At 39.4% G+C, this 15,357-nt stretch overlaps 1 protein-coding gene across 2 annotated transcripts in view; it reads left to right on the top strand.

The window, feature by feature from the left end:
• Positions 1-5,912: 5,912 nt before the first annotated feature.
• Positions 5,913-15,357, top strand: part of stac (SH3 and cysteine rich domain) — a 32,683-nt gene continuing 23,238 nt past the window's right edge. The window contains exons 1-3 of one of the 2 annotated variants that reach the window (XM_031282138.2): positions 5,913-6,406; positions 7,669-7,701; positions 9,389-9,722. In XM_031282138.2, the coding sequence (XP_031137998.1) occupies positions 6,293-6,406; positions 7,669-7,701; positions 9,389-9,722 (481 nt within the window). In that variant the 5' untranslated portion in view covers positions 5,913-6,292. The remainder of the gene's footprint in view (positions 6,407-7,668; positions 7,702-9,388; positions 9,723-15,357) is intronic. The other variant, XM_031282147.2, reaches the window with a different exon arrangement.

Genomic DNA, 15,357 nt, shown 5'->3' with positions numbered 1-15,357 from the left:
GCACACAGAAATTATTAAATATATTATGGCTTGAAATTTGGAGGTGCAGATCATATTAACAGAAACCATCATGATTTAACAACAAATCATCCTCACTTACGACCACTATCATCCCTTGTGTTTGTTTTTCCTAAAATATTGTGTAACATATATAACTTCAAGCTTCATAATCAGGGCAGTACCATTGAGGCCATGCTCTTTGTGTTTTGGATGATGTAGTAGTATCGGTAACACTTTACAATAAGGTACACAAAAATGTAGGTAGTTACTGAGGAACGAATGAGGAACGACTGGTTAGTTAATGAGAAGTTCCTGAATGACTGTGACTCCAACACCAATGATTAGTTACTGATAAATAGACTGGGAGTTACTGTATTAATGAATCATTAGGTAATAAGTTAATGAGACGTTACTGAGGAACGAATGCATTCGTTTATTGGAAGGTAAACACAATGCTTCACTAATAGTAGTTAATAATAATTATTATAATAATTATAAAATATAATATTGAAATATAAATATTTTACCATCACATTTGTTTTAAGGGACCTTCTGTCTTTTTGTTTGGTTGGTGGTGGTTTATGATCAAATACCTTCAAAACTATATTCCCATTAACCTTAACTCTGTGTTTATGACTAATGAGCTAATGTAAGCATGCTAAAACATTAAACTAATTCATTATTAATTTTTTTACCAATCCAAGCAAAAAAAACCCTTTTAATCCATAATTTTGCATGTATTTTTTAGAGAGTGCATACAAATTTTGACTGTAAAAACAAAGGGTTATATTTAATGTAAATTAATATCTTGCTAGGTGTTAGATGTAATAGGCTGAATGTGTTTTTTTTATAAATCCAACCAGCAACAGCTGGAGATCATTCTAATCTTCCAAAGGCAGAGATAAGCTGCATGTTTTTTTTAACCAATGCAACACATTTCCGTGTGAAGTCATTACATATGCAGCAAGGTACTCAAACAACCATTTACAACTCAGTGGAAGCCGCCTGCAAACAACATGTGAAGCACACAAAAACACACATTTCAGCACATCCTAAAATACACATCCCCATCAACAAGACTGCCACGCACATGTAAATCCGAGTGTGATCCTTACAAAGTCATGGTTTATTTGTACATCACTATATCATAGTTATTATTGTTGATAATCAATTTCAGCTTCTGCATAACTATGAAAACTAAAAATAAAATGTGGATGAATAAACATATAGATAGAATAGACAGCTTCTTCACAGTCTGCACTCAATTCCATTGATGAAGACGTCTTATTAAAGTCTTTTTGGTGTGACATTTCTGTGGCAATCAGACTTTAAAACAGACCTGCACGTATTTACACATGAATCATCATATTCAATGCATAAAAATAACCAGAGCAGGTTATAAAAATAAAACTGAAAACTGTGTCTGGAAGGTTTGACCGTAATCCTCCTCTGTCTGCTGGGATGGAATGCACTTTCTGATATAATCTGCTGAACAATTCAAATATATATTTTTACAGGCTGTCTCAACTGGTTTCAGGTAAACAAAAGGAAATACCTCAAGATTAGAACAAATGGAGGAGGTCACACTGGTGTCTTTATATATTCTATTAATAATGTGTTGTTTATACATAGGAATACAATTGTAAGAAATAAATAAATAAAGAAAAAATCCTTTAAAAAAAAACAAACGACTGTGAGCCATGAAATTGGACAACTTCACATTGCCTCGCTGAAACCTCTCATTGGGAATAATGAACCCCTATCGCTCCAGTCCTTTGTCCTATCCTCCTCCATTGCTCCGTCTTCTTCTCTCATCTTTTCATGCCCTCCTTCCACTGCGATGGTCCAGCAGCTGAGAGAGGAAATTATAATGTTCTCTCTGTGTCTCTCATTCCCTCTTTAACACTTTGCTCTCTCCTCTGGCTTCCTGACACAACTAGTCATGTATTTGGCTTTTTCTGCTGACATGATTCACAGTAACCACACACCTCATGGACATACAGTACAGTACATGCACAAATGCAACATTGACTCATGTTTTGATTGTCTGGCTCTCTGACTAACTCGGGGGATTGTCTTGTGCACTCTCCTGGCAATGGGGTATCGTGTGAAAGCGCCAACTGATTTGTGATTTCATCTTAACACCATCCTTACTACACTGATAAATGTTTACGGCAGACCCTAACTGGTGGAAAAATTGGACTACATTTTCAACAGGTAAGCATGACAGCTCACTCTTGACCTTGGAATTAGTAGAAAAGAAAAAGTACCCAACTAAAGGTCCCCTTACATGGTTTTTCTGGAGGTGTCAACTCCATAGTCTTTATCAGTGGATGGAGTTTGCAGTTGTGAAGAGATATTTCTATTATTTTAGACATGTATTTTACCTAAAGGTGTCATATTATTCAAGTTATAGTATAAGTGTTTCATGTGCCTATATGTGTGTATGTGCTCATTGCAAAAGAGCTGTGATAATCATTGAGAAAGTGGCTCAAGGAAATGTCCTTGATGCACAGAAAGTTAAGCTGAAGTCATAAAATTAGTTTACGCCTATATGGATTAAGGGTGCAGATAAGCAGGAACACAGGAAAGGGGAAGAAGAGGAAGACAGGGGATTCTGTCAACCCATTTGGAGTGAAACCAGACTTCTACTGGACTGGGGTGCATGAAGCATCCCCCACACATTCTGAGGACACAGAGGAAGGACAACACCGAGAGAGAAATAAATAGGGACTGAACTGTTCAGCATTTGCTCATAACCTGGGAGACATGGAGAGGTCTGGGTTGTGGGCCCGCATGTCTGGGCCTGCATGCGTTTGTAACACTTAAGATACTGTTCAGTAAAAGTACTTAATTTTATTCTATCATCTCAGTAATTTATTTCAGTCCATCGGTTAAGAGATCATCAAAAAGAATATGCTTAAGAGGGATAGTTTAGAGTGCTTGAGGGTTTCAGATCTTAATTTATCCTTCTTCAGTTGTCATGGAGATTAATCTGAAATTCTTAGAAATTCTTTAGAAATTTCATCTACTTTTAGGACTTCTCATCCATGTTGCCGTTTAATTTAAAGGAATCGTTTGACATTTTTGGAAATACACGTTTTCGCTTTCTTGCAAAGAATTAGATCACCAGCACTGGTGAGCTTTAAAAGGAACTGACAGGAGAATTGTGTTACGTTTGGACAGGCTAGCTGTTTCCCTGTTTCCAGCCTTTTGTGCTAAGCTAAGCTAACCAAGCGTGGTATCGATCCTTTCATCCAACTCTCGGCAAGAACGCAAATAAGCGTATTTCCCCAAAATGTCAAACTATTCCGTCAAGCATGTGAAGTCAACTTGTCATTCTTGACTTGAACAGTAGTTGGACTAAAGATTCCCAACTCAGAACAGCTTGTATATCAATGGGTCAATCTTCATGAGAACTAAACAAACTCCATTTGCTCATAAAGACCATGAAAAGTGAATTTCAACAAAGCTTCAGAAAAAGTGAGTAAGATTACCTTGAGATGGGATTGTCAAATTGCAACAATGGATTTAGTCACGTTTCACTTGTCTATAGATATCAGGGAGATCATTTCCTAAGTCAGAGATTCACCACCCCAGTCTTTGGGGTCACCTTGGTGTAAATGTTTTTGTTTCCCAGAAGTCTCCCAATTTAGTTGATCCTGTTGATGAGGCCTAGTTCATGAGTTAAATGGGTACAAGGACAGGAGGTATGTACAACTGTCCTCAGTCATTGATCTCTCTCAGAATACATCTAAATTTATAGATTAATTTGGCTTTCACAGCTTCTTTGGCAGTTATACCCCAAACCTGTCAACTGTGGATTAATAACACCTTATTCTGCACCTTCTAAACTAACGAAGCACAGGGTAAACAACCTGTAGCTTAAACTCCATCACATATGAAACTGTAGATATATATACACGCCATCACCCAGACAGTTATTAGCAGTCATGCATCTCTGTGCTTCATTCACTCTGCAGTGCTTTCTCTGATGTATGGCTCTTTAACACTAAATGCATCATCGCCCCCTGAATACTCGTCATTCAGATGATGCTTTTTGATGATGCTGTAAATTGTAGGGAGCTTGTTTATCACAAGTGGCCGAGGAGTGTCAAAATAACACATCCACAGTTTTTAAGTAAAGTATAATCTGACAAAATGATAACTAGCCTCACAAAACAAAAAAGCTCAAGTGATTATTCTTAACATGAAACCAGATTTGAGTCTCATTTCAGGGCATGAAGCTGTTTTTTTTTTAGGAGGGAATCCCTTGTGATCTCTAGCAGAAACTGAGCTGGATATGTAGACTCACTCCTTGGGACTGTGGTGGTGTTTGCATTCCTGTCAGGGTGAGAAGGCTGCAGTCTGGCGCCTGCCTCCTTCATCCTGCTATAGGTTATAACTTCAAGGACATCACATCACAGGGGAGCCTGAAGGGAGGCAGCGTGATGTATCACTACAGCGGGCACAACGGGTGAGACTCCTCATATTTCACAGCAAAAGCTTCAGTGTCATAATGTTGTTTATTTCCTAAAAAATGGCTTATCCATAATATATGACAGTGTCATTGTTTTCTTGGTTGCTTCTTGAGTGTATTCTTTCAGAAAAGGTGGGTTTGACAGAGCCAGCGGCTAGCTAGCTGTTTCCCCAGGTCTTTATGCTAAACTAATCTAAGTAAAGGATAATGCCTGACGAGGTTAATGGACGACCGGGAGGCCAGAACCGTCCGATGCGCAGTGAAGGATGGTTGCCTCCCCCAGTCCATTAATTCCTGATTATGGACACCTTGAAAGGCATTAGCCCGCCTATACGTTGGTCACTTGCCAAAAAAAAGAAGAAGTAAGACCATTAATTTATACTTTCATGCATTTTGCACTCAAAATCTAAACCTTTTTACAAGCTGATCCGTTTCTTCAAAGGAAACGCTGTTCAGTACTCCAGTAAATAGGGCGAACCTAAGATATGATCATGTCATTATCCCCAAACTAATATCAAGAAGATTTTCACGAACAAATGATAGGCCACATTGTTGGATGCAGCCTGAAGTAGTGAGTTGAAAAGCAACTGGGATGCCAGATGATTGCTGTGAAACAAAGTATCATAAGTTCAGATGGGCAATGTACTTCTTGCAGCTTGAGTGTAACAGTCGCCATCCTGTGGTGTTCAGAGGACGAGGCACTAAAGGACTACACTTAGTGTTGTAAATAGGATATTCAGATTTTAGATGCAGGCTGATACTATAGCCAGCACATTGATTTAGAACAGTGAACCAGCAGTTTCACTGGAACTACTTCGTAGGTGACCATGTTTTCAGGAATCAGGAATTAATGAACACCCTGCAGCCAATCAGAATCGAGTATTCACCCAGACCATGGTATAACAGGAATTAATGGACACCCTGCAGCCAATCAGAATTGTGTATTCATCCAGACCATGGTATAGCAGGAATCAATGGACACCCTGCAGCCAATCAGAATCGAGTATTCTCTTCTAATTCACGACAAGAGTATTTCCCAACATGTTGAATTATTCCTTTAACAATTCAGTATAATTTTGGTCAAAACAAAGCTTCTTTCTATTCTTAAATATAATTATATAGTCTTCAAAGCATAGCCTACTTGATTGAAGTGAGAGACCTTTGCTGTCCAAAGCACTATTTGTTTCAGGTACAGGTCCATGTCAATTAGACTAAACAAGGAAGATAACTAACTTCCAGAACATTCTACAAAATAAGTGGATTAGCCCTGGAAACATGAATGACACAATGTTGCGAAACTGTTAAACATCTTTTTACGTAGCAGTGATTAAATTTGACCACTTCGGTGTTTTTCTCTGCGTGCGTCTTCCTATAAATTTTGGATTTTTGAATGTTGTCATATTCCCCATCCTTCCCTCCCTTGATCGCTTACAGCTCCCCGCCCATCAGAGTATTGGCAGTGGCGCACGGCGCACAGCGTGGACTTGGAGATGTCTTGGCAGCATTACGCACGACGACGCGATAATCGCGAAAGCCTCCTTTAGAAGGACAGGACACTTTCAAGCCGAACGGGACTGCCTTTCAACTTTTGATTTGGAAAGCACTCTAGCAGCCTCCTCAAGACGTTTTATCACATTTTCCTGACGGCGGATGAAATTCGTATCTCCCTCTTCGCAACAGCTGCAGCAGTGGGTCTGGATAACTTCAGGTCACGGTGACTATAGAGAAATGGAAACGATGAAGGCTAAACAGCTTGTATAAAACAAACTCTACAGAGCAACTGTTTTTTTTGGAGATCTCGAAAAAGGGAGGATGATCCCACCGGCCAATATGATTCAGGACGAAAGTGGGGGCAAAGAGGACGAACGGGACCAGGATGAGACACCTAAATCCCCGACGGCGAACGCCAGCCATCAGGAAACAAAGGTAGGACTATCGTGTTATTATGTATTATTTACCATCCCCCGGATAGACGGATGTACTGTGGGATCCGCACTGTGCATCAGTCTAACTCTTATTAATAGAGCAGGGCAAACTAACTTCTATCAACATGACAATAAAATCGACTCAACAGGGACCAGCTCCCAAAAAGAACAACATGCATGTAAACTCTGTCACTTTTTAAATCACTGATTCACTGACTTATCAGCCTTTTAAAACAGCTTCAACAAACAGCCTAAACTGATTAAATATAAGGAGGATACCACCAACCGATGACAGTGGGGGACTTCAAAATATCATCAGCTGTACAAATAGGACAGAAAACACGTTTAAAGTGCCGTGAAGAGTGACTACAGACTCATTTTAGTACAACAGACCTCCTCAGTGTGTAATAGAATAACATCATGATATTGTACTATATAAGAAACGCTATTTAGATAAAGATGAGATCAGTCCAAACTCATTAATGAGCACCACACTCTTTATATGACTTTAATAGAAATATAGTTCGGTAGGAGTCTATAACCTATAACTGATTGGGCATTATGGCATTTAAATTAATTTTTCCTAGATCAATAATGATGGAACGACTACCGTATTTAAAGCTCTTGATCAGCCTACAAATTGTGGAGAAAGAAGCAATATGGTGTTAATATTATGTGTATATTATTAAACAAATGCCATATGGGTTTGTATTTTCCACTTGTGGATGATGCAGGAAAGAAGGCTGTGTGATAGAGATCCACAGCTGCCTCAGGCGTTTTGCCATCTTTGTGGGTCACATGTTGTCCATACTACTACAATTAGCAGTACTTTTATTGGACTAGTCATGATGCTAGTGGATGGCCTGGACCGGACAGATGAGACTCATACTTTCTCTTTAATATTTACTAAATGACAGTTTGTTAACTTGAGAGAAACAGTTCAAGCTTTTGCTGGAACCATACAGAGGTATGGAGTCTATTAAAGCTTGTGCATGCAAGCTTTTACTTTGGCACATCTGGTCACTGGGTATTTCAAGAGAGTCCTGGCTGACATTTCACATTAAGCCTCTGCCAAACAACCCCACTCCCTTCCAATAAATCACATTAGTTGTAGTAGAAGAACACATCAGGGAGACAAAAAAGTGATTCAAGAAAATGTGTTATTATCCTTACAGACAGACAAGTAGGTGAGTTCCACAATAGGCTGAACAAGTTTTCTACCATTAAGTGAAGCTGTGTTTGTGTTTTTATTCCTCCTTTAAGAATACTGTGAGGCCTGAACATCACAAGCGCAAGGTGAGCCTCCACTCTTGTGTAAATTGTAGCATACTGCTGATTTGAGTCCATTATAACATAACAGCATACCTGCATGTACATTAAGATACAAGTTATTTTGCGTTTCAACTTTTACTGCTTTTTAAGATACATCACTTAGTGACGTCAGTGCCACATAAGGTTTCATCCACCATCACCCATATTTCTAGAGTGCACTCTTTGTTTAGAGGCTGCATCAGTACATTTACAATGATTTGATTGATATATACATGCCAATAGTGGCTTTTGACTTCTTCTTTTTTGCATTATCTAGTCCAGCCCCCATTAACCCCCCTTGCTTTATGATAGAACACAGCTCTTATATATTTGGTGCCATCAAACACAGCATGAGCTCCTCGATGCATGCACACATCCCTCACTTTGCTGATTCAAAGAGATCTTTATTTATTACCGTTATTTTAGATACATAAAACCACCTTACAGGAGAGATGTGGCCTTTATCACATCCTTTGTAAATAAGTGCAACTGATTGAACTGAAAAATTGCTCGGTATCTACAAATTTAGTTATCTAGAGCTAACTGTGTTAACATTATTGTTATGTTTTACCATCATTTTTCCTTCCAGGGTGTGTAAAAGCCATGCAAGTCAAAAACTAAAAGAGGTTGCAGACAGTAGAATATTTGTGTGCTCTATGTTCATGTCTGTTGTGCATTCCTGTGTGTGGGTGGTAATGGTGAAGGGTACAAATTGATTGTTTCCAGAGTGACCCGTAGAATTGATTGATCTTCTCCATACCAAAGCTGCAATGATAAGCTCTCTAAACAATTTGTTCAGGTGGCAACAATATCAACAGCTAACAATGTATGTATGTTTATTCACTTAATTGTGTGTACTTTAAGTCTGGGATTTCATACGAGTATCTTGGCTCAGAATCAGGTTGATGTAAACTGTGTTTGTGTGTGCATATTCATTTGGAACGTTGAAGATGACAGATCAACCTCTCTGCCCTCAGCAGCAAAACAGTAAATCCTCACAGGTGTTTACCTGTTTAGAGTTATACATTCAAGCCTGTACTGTGTGCTAGGATATTATGGATAATTAGGAGTCCTTCCCTACCCATCAATCACTTGAACCATAATCCATTTCTTCAATCAGAGACCTACAGCCACACACCAGCCAGAAACCAGAACCATAAAATCACATTACATTAGCTTAAAGAAGCTTTATTGCATGTTTGAGCCCAGAATTAAGTGGGTTTCACAGAGGAGGAAGTACACACTGAGAGGTTAAATGAGGAGTTGTCAGTGTGGAGTGTTATGAATAGCATTACTGTAAAAGAGGGGCCTAAGGAGATTGATACAGGCTGAAATGGCAGCACAGTGTGTGAGAAATAGTGTTGATGCGATGCATTGCTCCAACCAGGAAATCACATTACCTTCCAGGTAGGGAACCTCGAAGGTTTTCCACTGAGCAGTGATAAGCTGCCCCTCGCAATGGTATTCTATCAGCCATTGGGCACTGAGACATTTGCCTGAAGGTTTTAGAGACTAAGTTTGTAAATTATTTAGGTTGTTACAGGAATGGATTTACTTCACTCAGTTGCTCTGAATTCTTCTCTCTCCTCTATCATCTCTTTTCTCATTTATTTTCTGTATTTTTCTCTCCCTTGCTCCATTTTTCTTCAACTTTTTTATTTCTTGTTTTCAGCTGCAGAGACTCAAGCGCTCCTTGTCCTTCAAAACCAAGAGCATCCGCAGCAAGAGCGCAGACAACTTCTTCCGAACCAGCAGTGACAACAAGATGGAGCTGCTCTCGGACGTGAGCAGCAGCACTGGCCATCTTTGCAACATTGGGATGGCCCCGCCGCACACCACCAGCCTCCCCATCCCTCCGGTCCCTCCAGCCATCCCTTCGGCTCCTCCTCCCACATCGCGCTCCCAAACACGCAACCCGCTGCAGGTAGACTCGGCAGGACACTGCTTCATGGAGCACATCTTCAAGAAGCCCACGTTCTGTGATGTCTGCAACCACATGATCGTAGGTATGGTTACAATGCCTCCCTCTTCATTAGTGTGATCAGCAAAGCACAGTGACAAGATCATAGGAAATAGCAAGGTAAAATAAATCATGCACATCATCTAATGAACTTTGCAATCACAGCATTCAGAATGACTTTTCATAATGAGACCTTCATCAGATAACCTGATGAAGTTATAAGTCAAACTTTTCTGTCATCAGAATCAAAATTAGAGAGTAATGAATATATACATATGCACATATGGTATGGACACAGCAGGATGTAAGAGGTTATTGTCCCCTAAAGCGCCAACCTTTTGTTTCTCAAATACCATGTTTTCACCCAGTAAGAATGAACACACAAGCCAATTCTATTTATAGTGTTAAATCATAACAGACGTTATCTCAGGACACTTTACAGTTAGAGTAGGTTTAGACCAGACTCTATAATTTGATATTAATAACTTTAAACCCAACAATTCCCCCAAGAGCATGCATTTGGTGCAACAGCGGCAAGGAAAAACATCCTTTTAACAGAAAGAAACCTCGGACAGAACCTGGCTCTTGGTTGAGGGCGATCTGACGCGGCTGGCACCTAACACTGAGCATGTAACTTGACCTGCTGACCAAAATATCTCTATTCTCCTTTTTTTGCACACTGAGCCAGGTGTCTCCATCTGTCTGCTGGGGTGTCAGATAGCCAACAACCATGCCAGCTCCTCTACCTGTTCTCCCCTCGCCAGATGTTCCAGCTTCTCTGGCTGCTCCCCTCCGTGTTAATCATCAGTACTGAGGGACCACTAAGTCTTTATCTCTCAGGGCCTCTGCAGCAATATAATGATAAGGGCTGCCCGTACCATCTGCATAACAAGCCCCTGATATCACGGCTTTTCCATCCCCACAAGCATAAAACTTGAAACACCGATCTCTGTCATTTCACATTAGGATGGAGGACACTATAATCCTTTTGAAATCAACAGTGTTGGTATTGCTCATCTAAAATGCATACTGGCTTTGAATGTATGACAACTAGTAAAACTAAAGTTCATCCCACCATAAAACATACTTCTACATCGTTTACGACCATTGTTCAAGTGTGTTTTATGTGGCGTGGCCAGTCAGGTGCGGCCAGTGGCCGAAGCCTTGAATGGGCCTCTGGTGGTCTGTTGATAATATGAAAGTATGACATCAGGCCTGCCTGGCCCTGTGATAGGTGCTGAGCCCTCTGGTCCACTCATGAAAAAAGATGCAGCCTTCTTCTTCATTTGTCCTGCTTTAATGAGAACACAGTGTGGTCAGCAGCAGAGAGAGCGAAGAGTGGAGGGTGGTTTTCTGTGTGTGTGTGTGTGTGTGTGTGTAATGAGCTGCGATGGTGCTGTCAAAGGGCAGAGAGAGAGAGAGCGAGAGAGAGAGAGAGAGAGACATAGTTGTGGTTACCTTGCACAGCAGTGAGATTCTCGTGCAATAATATTATTGATGTGAGGAGCTACTGGCAGTTTTTTTAATTCAATTATTGACAAATAACATGGTACACATATAAAACATACAAAAACAGAAAATGCCAGGGGATCAGATCATAGTCATAAATCAGTTCACAACAATTTTATATAGGGTACTTAGATTCATGGTACTTAGATGTGTGTGACAGCCGCGACTGCACATTATAAACAACAATGATAGACAGATCATGTGATAGACAGATGGTTCATCCAGTTCCCTGCCAGGTATTTTTTTGATCCAATTAAGGCTTCTGAGATGGTTCTGTGTAACAAACCATCTGGCGATCAGGTTATAGTTGTGGTGGAGGGAACTCAAACTGATACATACTGTGACTATTGAGACCTAATGGCAATTCATAAGAAATTGCTACAAGTTTATGGAGTTAAAATAGTGCACTAATTGTTTATAAAAAAAAGTGTTTTATAACATTGATAAAGGTGGATAAGGTTCTGTGAAGTGGAAAATACTTTTAATTAAAGGAATATAAGTGCACAGCAAACTAAAAACACATTTATACATTTTTGTGTGCACAAAACCACACTGTTGGTTCTCTCAAGTAAAAAACAAGTGTTTTAAGTACAGATTTTTGCATTTGTCAGTATCATCCTCTAGATACAAACCCGAGTAAAATATAGAGATACAACACCTAAAACCAATATAAAATAATATATAATTGGAAAGGATATTGTGATCTTTAAATGATTTATTAAATGGAATATATTCTCATTTTACCTCTCATCTCATAACCAATGCCACTGCCAAAAGGTTTTTCAATCCCGATATCTTTTTGATACACCCGACACGAACGCGAAAAGCAGCCTACAGTAGAAACATTACACCTTCTTCCTAAGGGAGGATCTTTTATTATATAAAAGCCTGTACAAATTAAATGTGTCATCCATAATAGAAGTGGCTGAATTATATTTTAGTGCTCACTGACTCACTCATTAGGTGTGCTAGATGAAGGTAGAGCAGTACTACATTAGTCAATATTTAATAGAACAATAAACATATTACTATTTTTCTGTAGGTGTTCAATTTTTGTTTTAAATCCCCTTGTACATAAGAGACTAGCTCATATACTGTGTTCAGTTGAACAATTGTACTCCAACATACAGTAAGGATAGTAAATAATAAATACTAATAATGATTATGTGATAATGACTTAGAGAGAAAACACAGTCATACACAGGAGTGATTGTAAATGTATTTTAATAGTCAACACTTTATCTGTTTGACTCTCTCCTTTTAGTATGAAACAACATTTTTGTCAAAACCAGTCTTTCAGGCTGATAGAAGAAAGGTAAAGCTACTACACACACACAGTTTACCACACACGTGTGCTTGATGGACATCTTCCTCACTCTCCTCTTAGTTTTGTTGAACCTGTCAGGGTGGGACATCCACACAGTTATTATTGTTTTTAGATAGATTTAGAGTATAACTAAGAAGTGTATTCAGTGTGCACCTTTGACCTCATGTTCCTATATGTATTCCAAGGTTACTCTAGCTTTTATCCTTCTTTTTTTCTTATCCATTACACAGGCTAAATACTATGTGCAGTGTGCAACTTGTGTCCATAAAAGCAAATGTCTGTGTTGTTAGGCTCACAGTGAGTTAGTTTTACTGGTACATAAAATGCTCTGATCGAGTACAGGCTGTTGCTGAGATAGTAATTACATGTCCTTGCAGCAAATGGCTTATTAAATAAACATCTACATGAGTGAATGGGATGGTTATTTGTGGCTGACAACGGGTGAAATATAATTTACTGGGCAGGCTTGAAAAACAATATATAGTGATTTTAGGTTATGAACTTATGTAACAAATTCCACAAGAGCTAAGATTATACTTTGTAAAGTAACTCTGTTTTTTTTTTTTAAATAAAAAATAAGCACACACTGTATGAGGGATATATGCAGATGGAAAATGCAGCAATTTAGGATACTATTACAAAATATCACTGTCAGTCAGTAATCACTGATATCATGCATCAACTTTTAGGTGTTATAGAGTAATTTACTTACAAGATCCCTTAAATGCCTCAAATCAAGGCATCCAAATCCCTGGATTAATTCATGAAACAAGTTCATATTCAAGACAAATGAGAGAGCAATCTCACTTGATTACCTTGCATTAATCTGTGATATGACAGGTTTGGTTGACCCCAGAGAGAAGTTAATCTGGGGGTCAGAGGTCAAGGTTGGGTAGTAGACAGATATGGTGGTGATGCTAACAGAGGTTACACTACATCTCCCTGCATTAACACTGTGTAAGTGTTAGTGACTGTGTAAGAGGTGTATACTAGTGGGTGACGGTTGTGTTTTCTGTCTTTCTGTCACACACAAGATACAACAGCTGTGTGGTTATAAACTTCTACTGATACTGCATTGATCCATTTTAGTGTTACAGTTGACACTTGACATTGTCTGCCATGCCATGAAAATATCCCTCACACCAGCCAATTAAAATGCATTATAAAATACCAAACTATATGGGTGCCAGTGGGGAAAATGTCAGCTGAAAAGAGTCAGTTCATAAAAAGTTCAAAGAAAGTGATCTGCTAGCAGCATGCACGATTAGGTTGTGAACATTATACCTGCAAAACATCAGCTTGTTGTCATAGTTAAAATGTTAGCATGCAGCTCTCAGTACAGTCTCAAAGAGATGCTAGCATGGTTGTAGACTCTTAGCCTAAATTAATGTTACATTTGTATCCTATACAGTTAATTTCAGCGATCTCATAACAGTTTTACTCCACCTATAGCAATGTATTCAGCATTTTAATTCTCCAGATGGGGAAATGTTTTTTTCAGTGGTAAAAAATAATCAAAGGGCCGTGGGAGAAACTGGTTAATGTCTGCAAATAAACCAAAGAAAGCTGCTCGGGTCAGTGTTTTGAAGGGGCTTAAGAAGAAGAGGAGGTGGAGGAATTATTGTCTCGATGAAGGTTATTTGCACAGAAAATCAGGAGGCGTGAAGTAAGAACAGTGGCTTAATGGATCAGTAATGTGTGGCTATTGTAAGAAGAGTGTGCAGCGTGAGAGAGATACTGTGAAGAGAAAGAGTGGAAAATTAAGGGAGAAAGACTGTGGGAAAAAAATGAGAGGCAAGATGAAGAACGTATGGAAAATCTGGCAGGAGTCTTTTCCTTTGGTGTTGTGTAAATGAAGAATAGGTTTCAAAAGCCAAGTAGCCAAGAAAGAGCAAATGCTAGAGATAGCAGCACTGTCACTCACTTTCCCCACGCCATTACTTAAGGATGTCGACAATGTCACTTTCTTGTATCGGCCTGCTGAAACACAGTGGTTTGTTCCTTTCCTACCTTTAACAAGTTAGCATGGAGGTGTCTCGTTATTCCTCCATGTTGGAGTGAGTCAGCTCAAACAAGCCAATCAACAACTCATTGACAAGGGCTTCATTCACTTCCTGCCCCTGTGCATTCAGAGAGACGGACACAAGAACTTGAGTCAGGGTGTTTTGCTGTAGAGAAATTGTCTGCTGACTTGAAGGAGAATTAAGCTCCAAGTGGTTGTTAAACAACATCATCAGTTGACCTGATTTAGAGTGACCTAAAAATTGGTGCGGGTTGTGCTCATTGCCTAGGCTCCCGCTGTTATAGTTGTGGCAATCTGTGTCTGACCGATGAGGGGTTCAGGCCAGGATCACATTTCTCCCGGATTCCATCTCAGGTTAACTAACTCCGCCAGCTCTGTGGCAGTGAGGCTCAGCCAAGCAACACAAGAGCTTTAAATGGGGAATACAGATCCAGTTTTCCACCCATTACTGAGTTCCTGTCACTGCTGCCCAGCTGCAGATAGCCGTGACACCAGTTCACATTAAAGCAATGTGAAGAGCAAACGAAGATTTTTTCCCATTATTGGCTAAGTAAATGACACACGAGGGGCTTTGTACCTTAAGTACACAGTATCTTGTGTTTGCTGTCTTGTATAGGGATCAGGTGTTCTACTTGGTTTCATGTTTACAATCCAGTGTTACCTCTGCTCATGGATCCTCTTCACCCCTGCTCATTAAACTGAATATGCTGCATTTTTTAGGATAATCTGGTCTGAAATGCTGACAGTATTTGCTTGCCACTATGCCCATTCACAATGCACAAAAAACTATACACAACTTGACAATCGTGAACAAAGTTGACA

This window comes from Sander lucioperca, chromosome 18, assembly GCF_008315115.2.
Source record: "Sander lucioperca isolate FBNREF2018 chromosome 18, SLUC_FBN_1.2, whole genome shotgun sequence".
In the NCBI taxonomy this organism is placed as follows: domain Eukaryota; kingdom Metazoa; phylum Chordata; class Actinopteri; order Perciformes; family Percidae; genus Sander; species Sander lucioperca.
The sequence above is the reverse complement of the archived record's forward strand: the minus strand, read 5'-3'. Positions and strand labels throughout refer to the sequence as shown.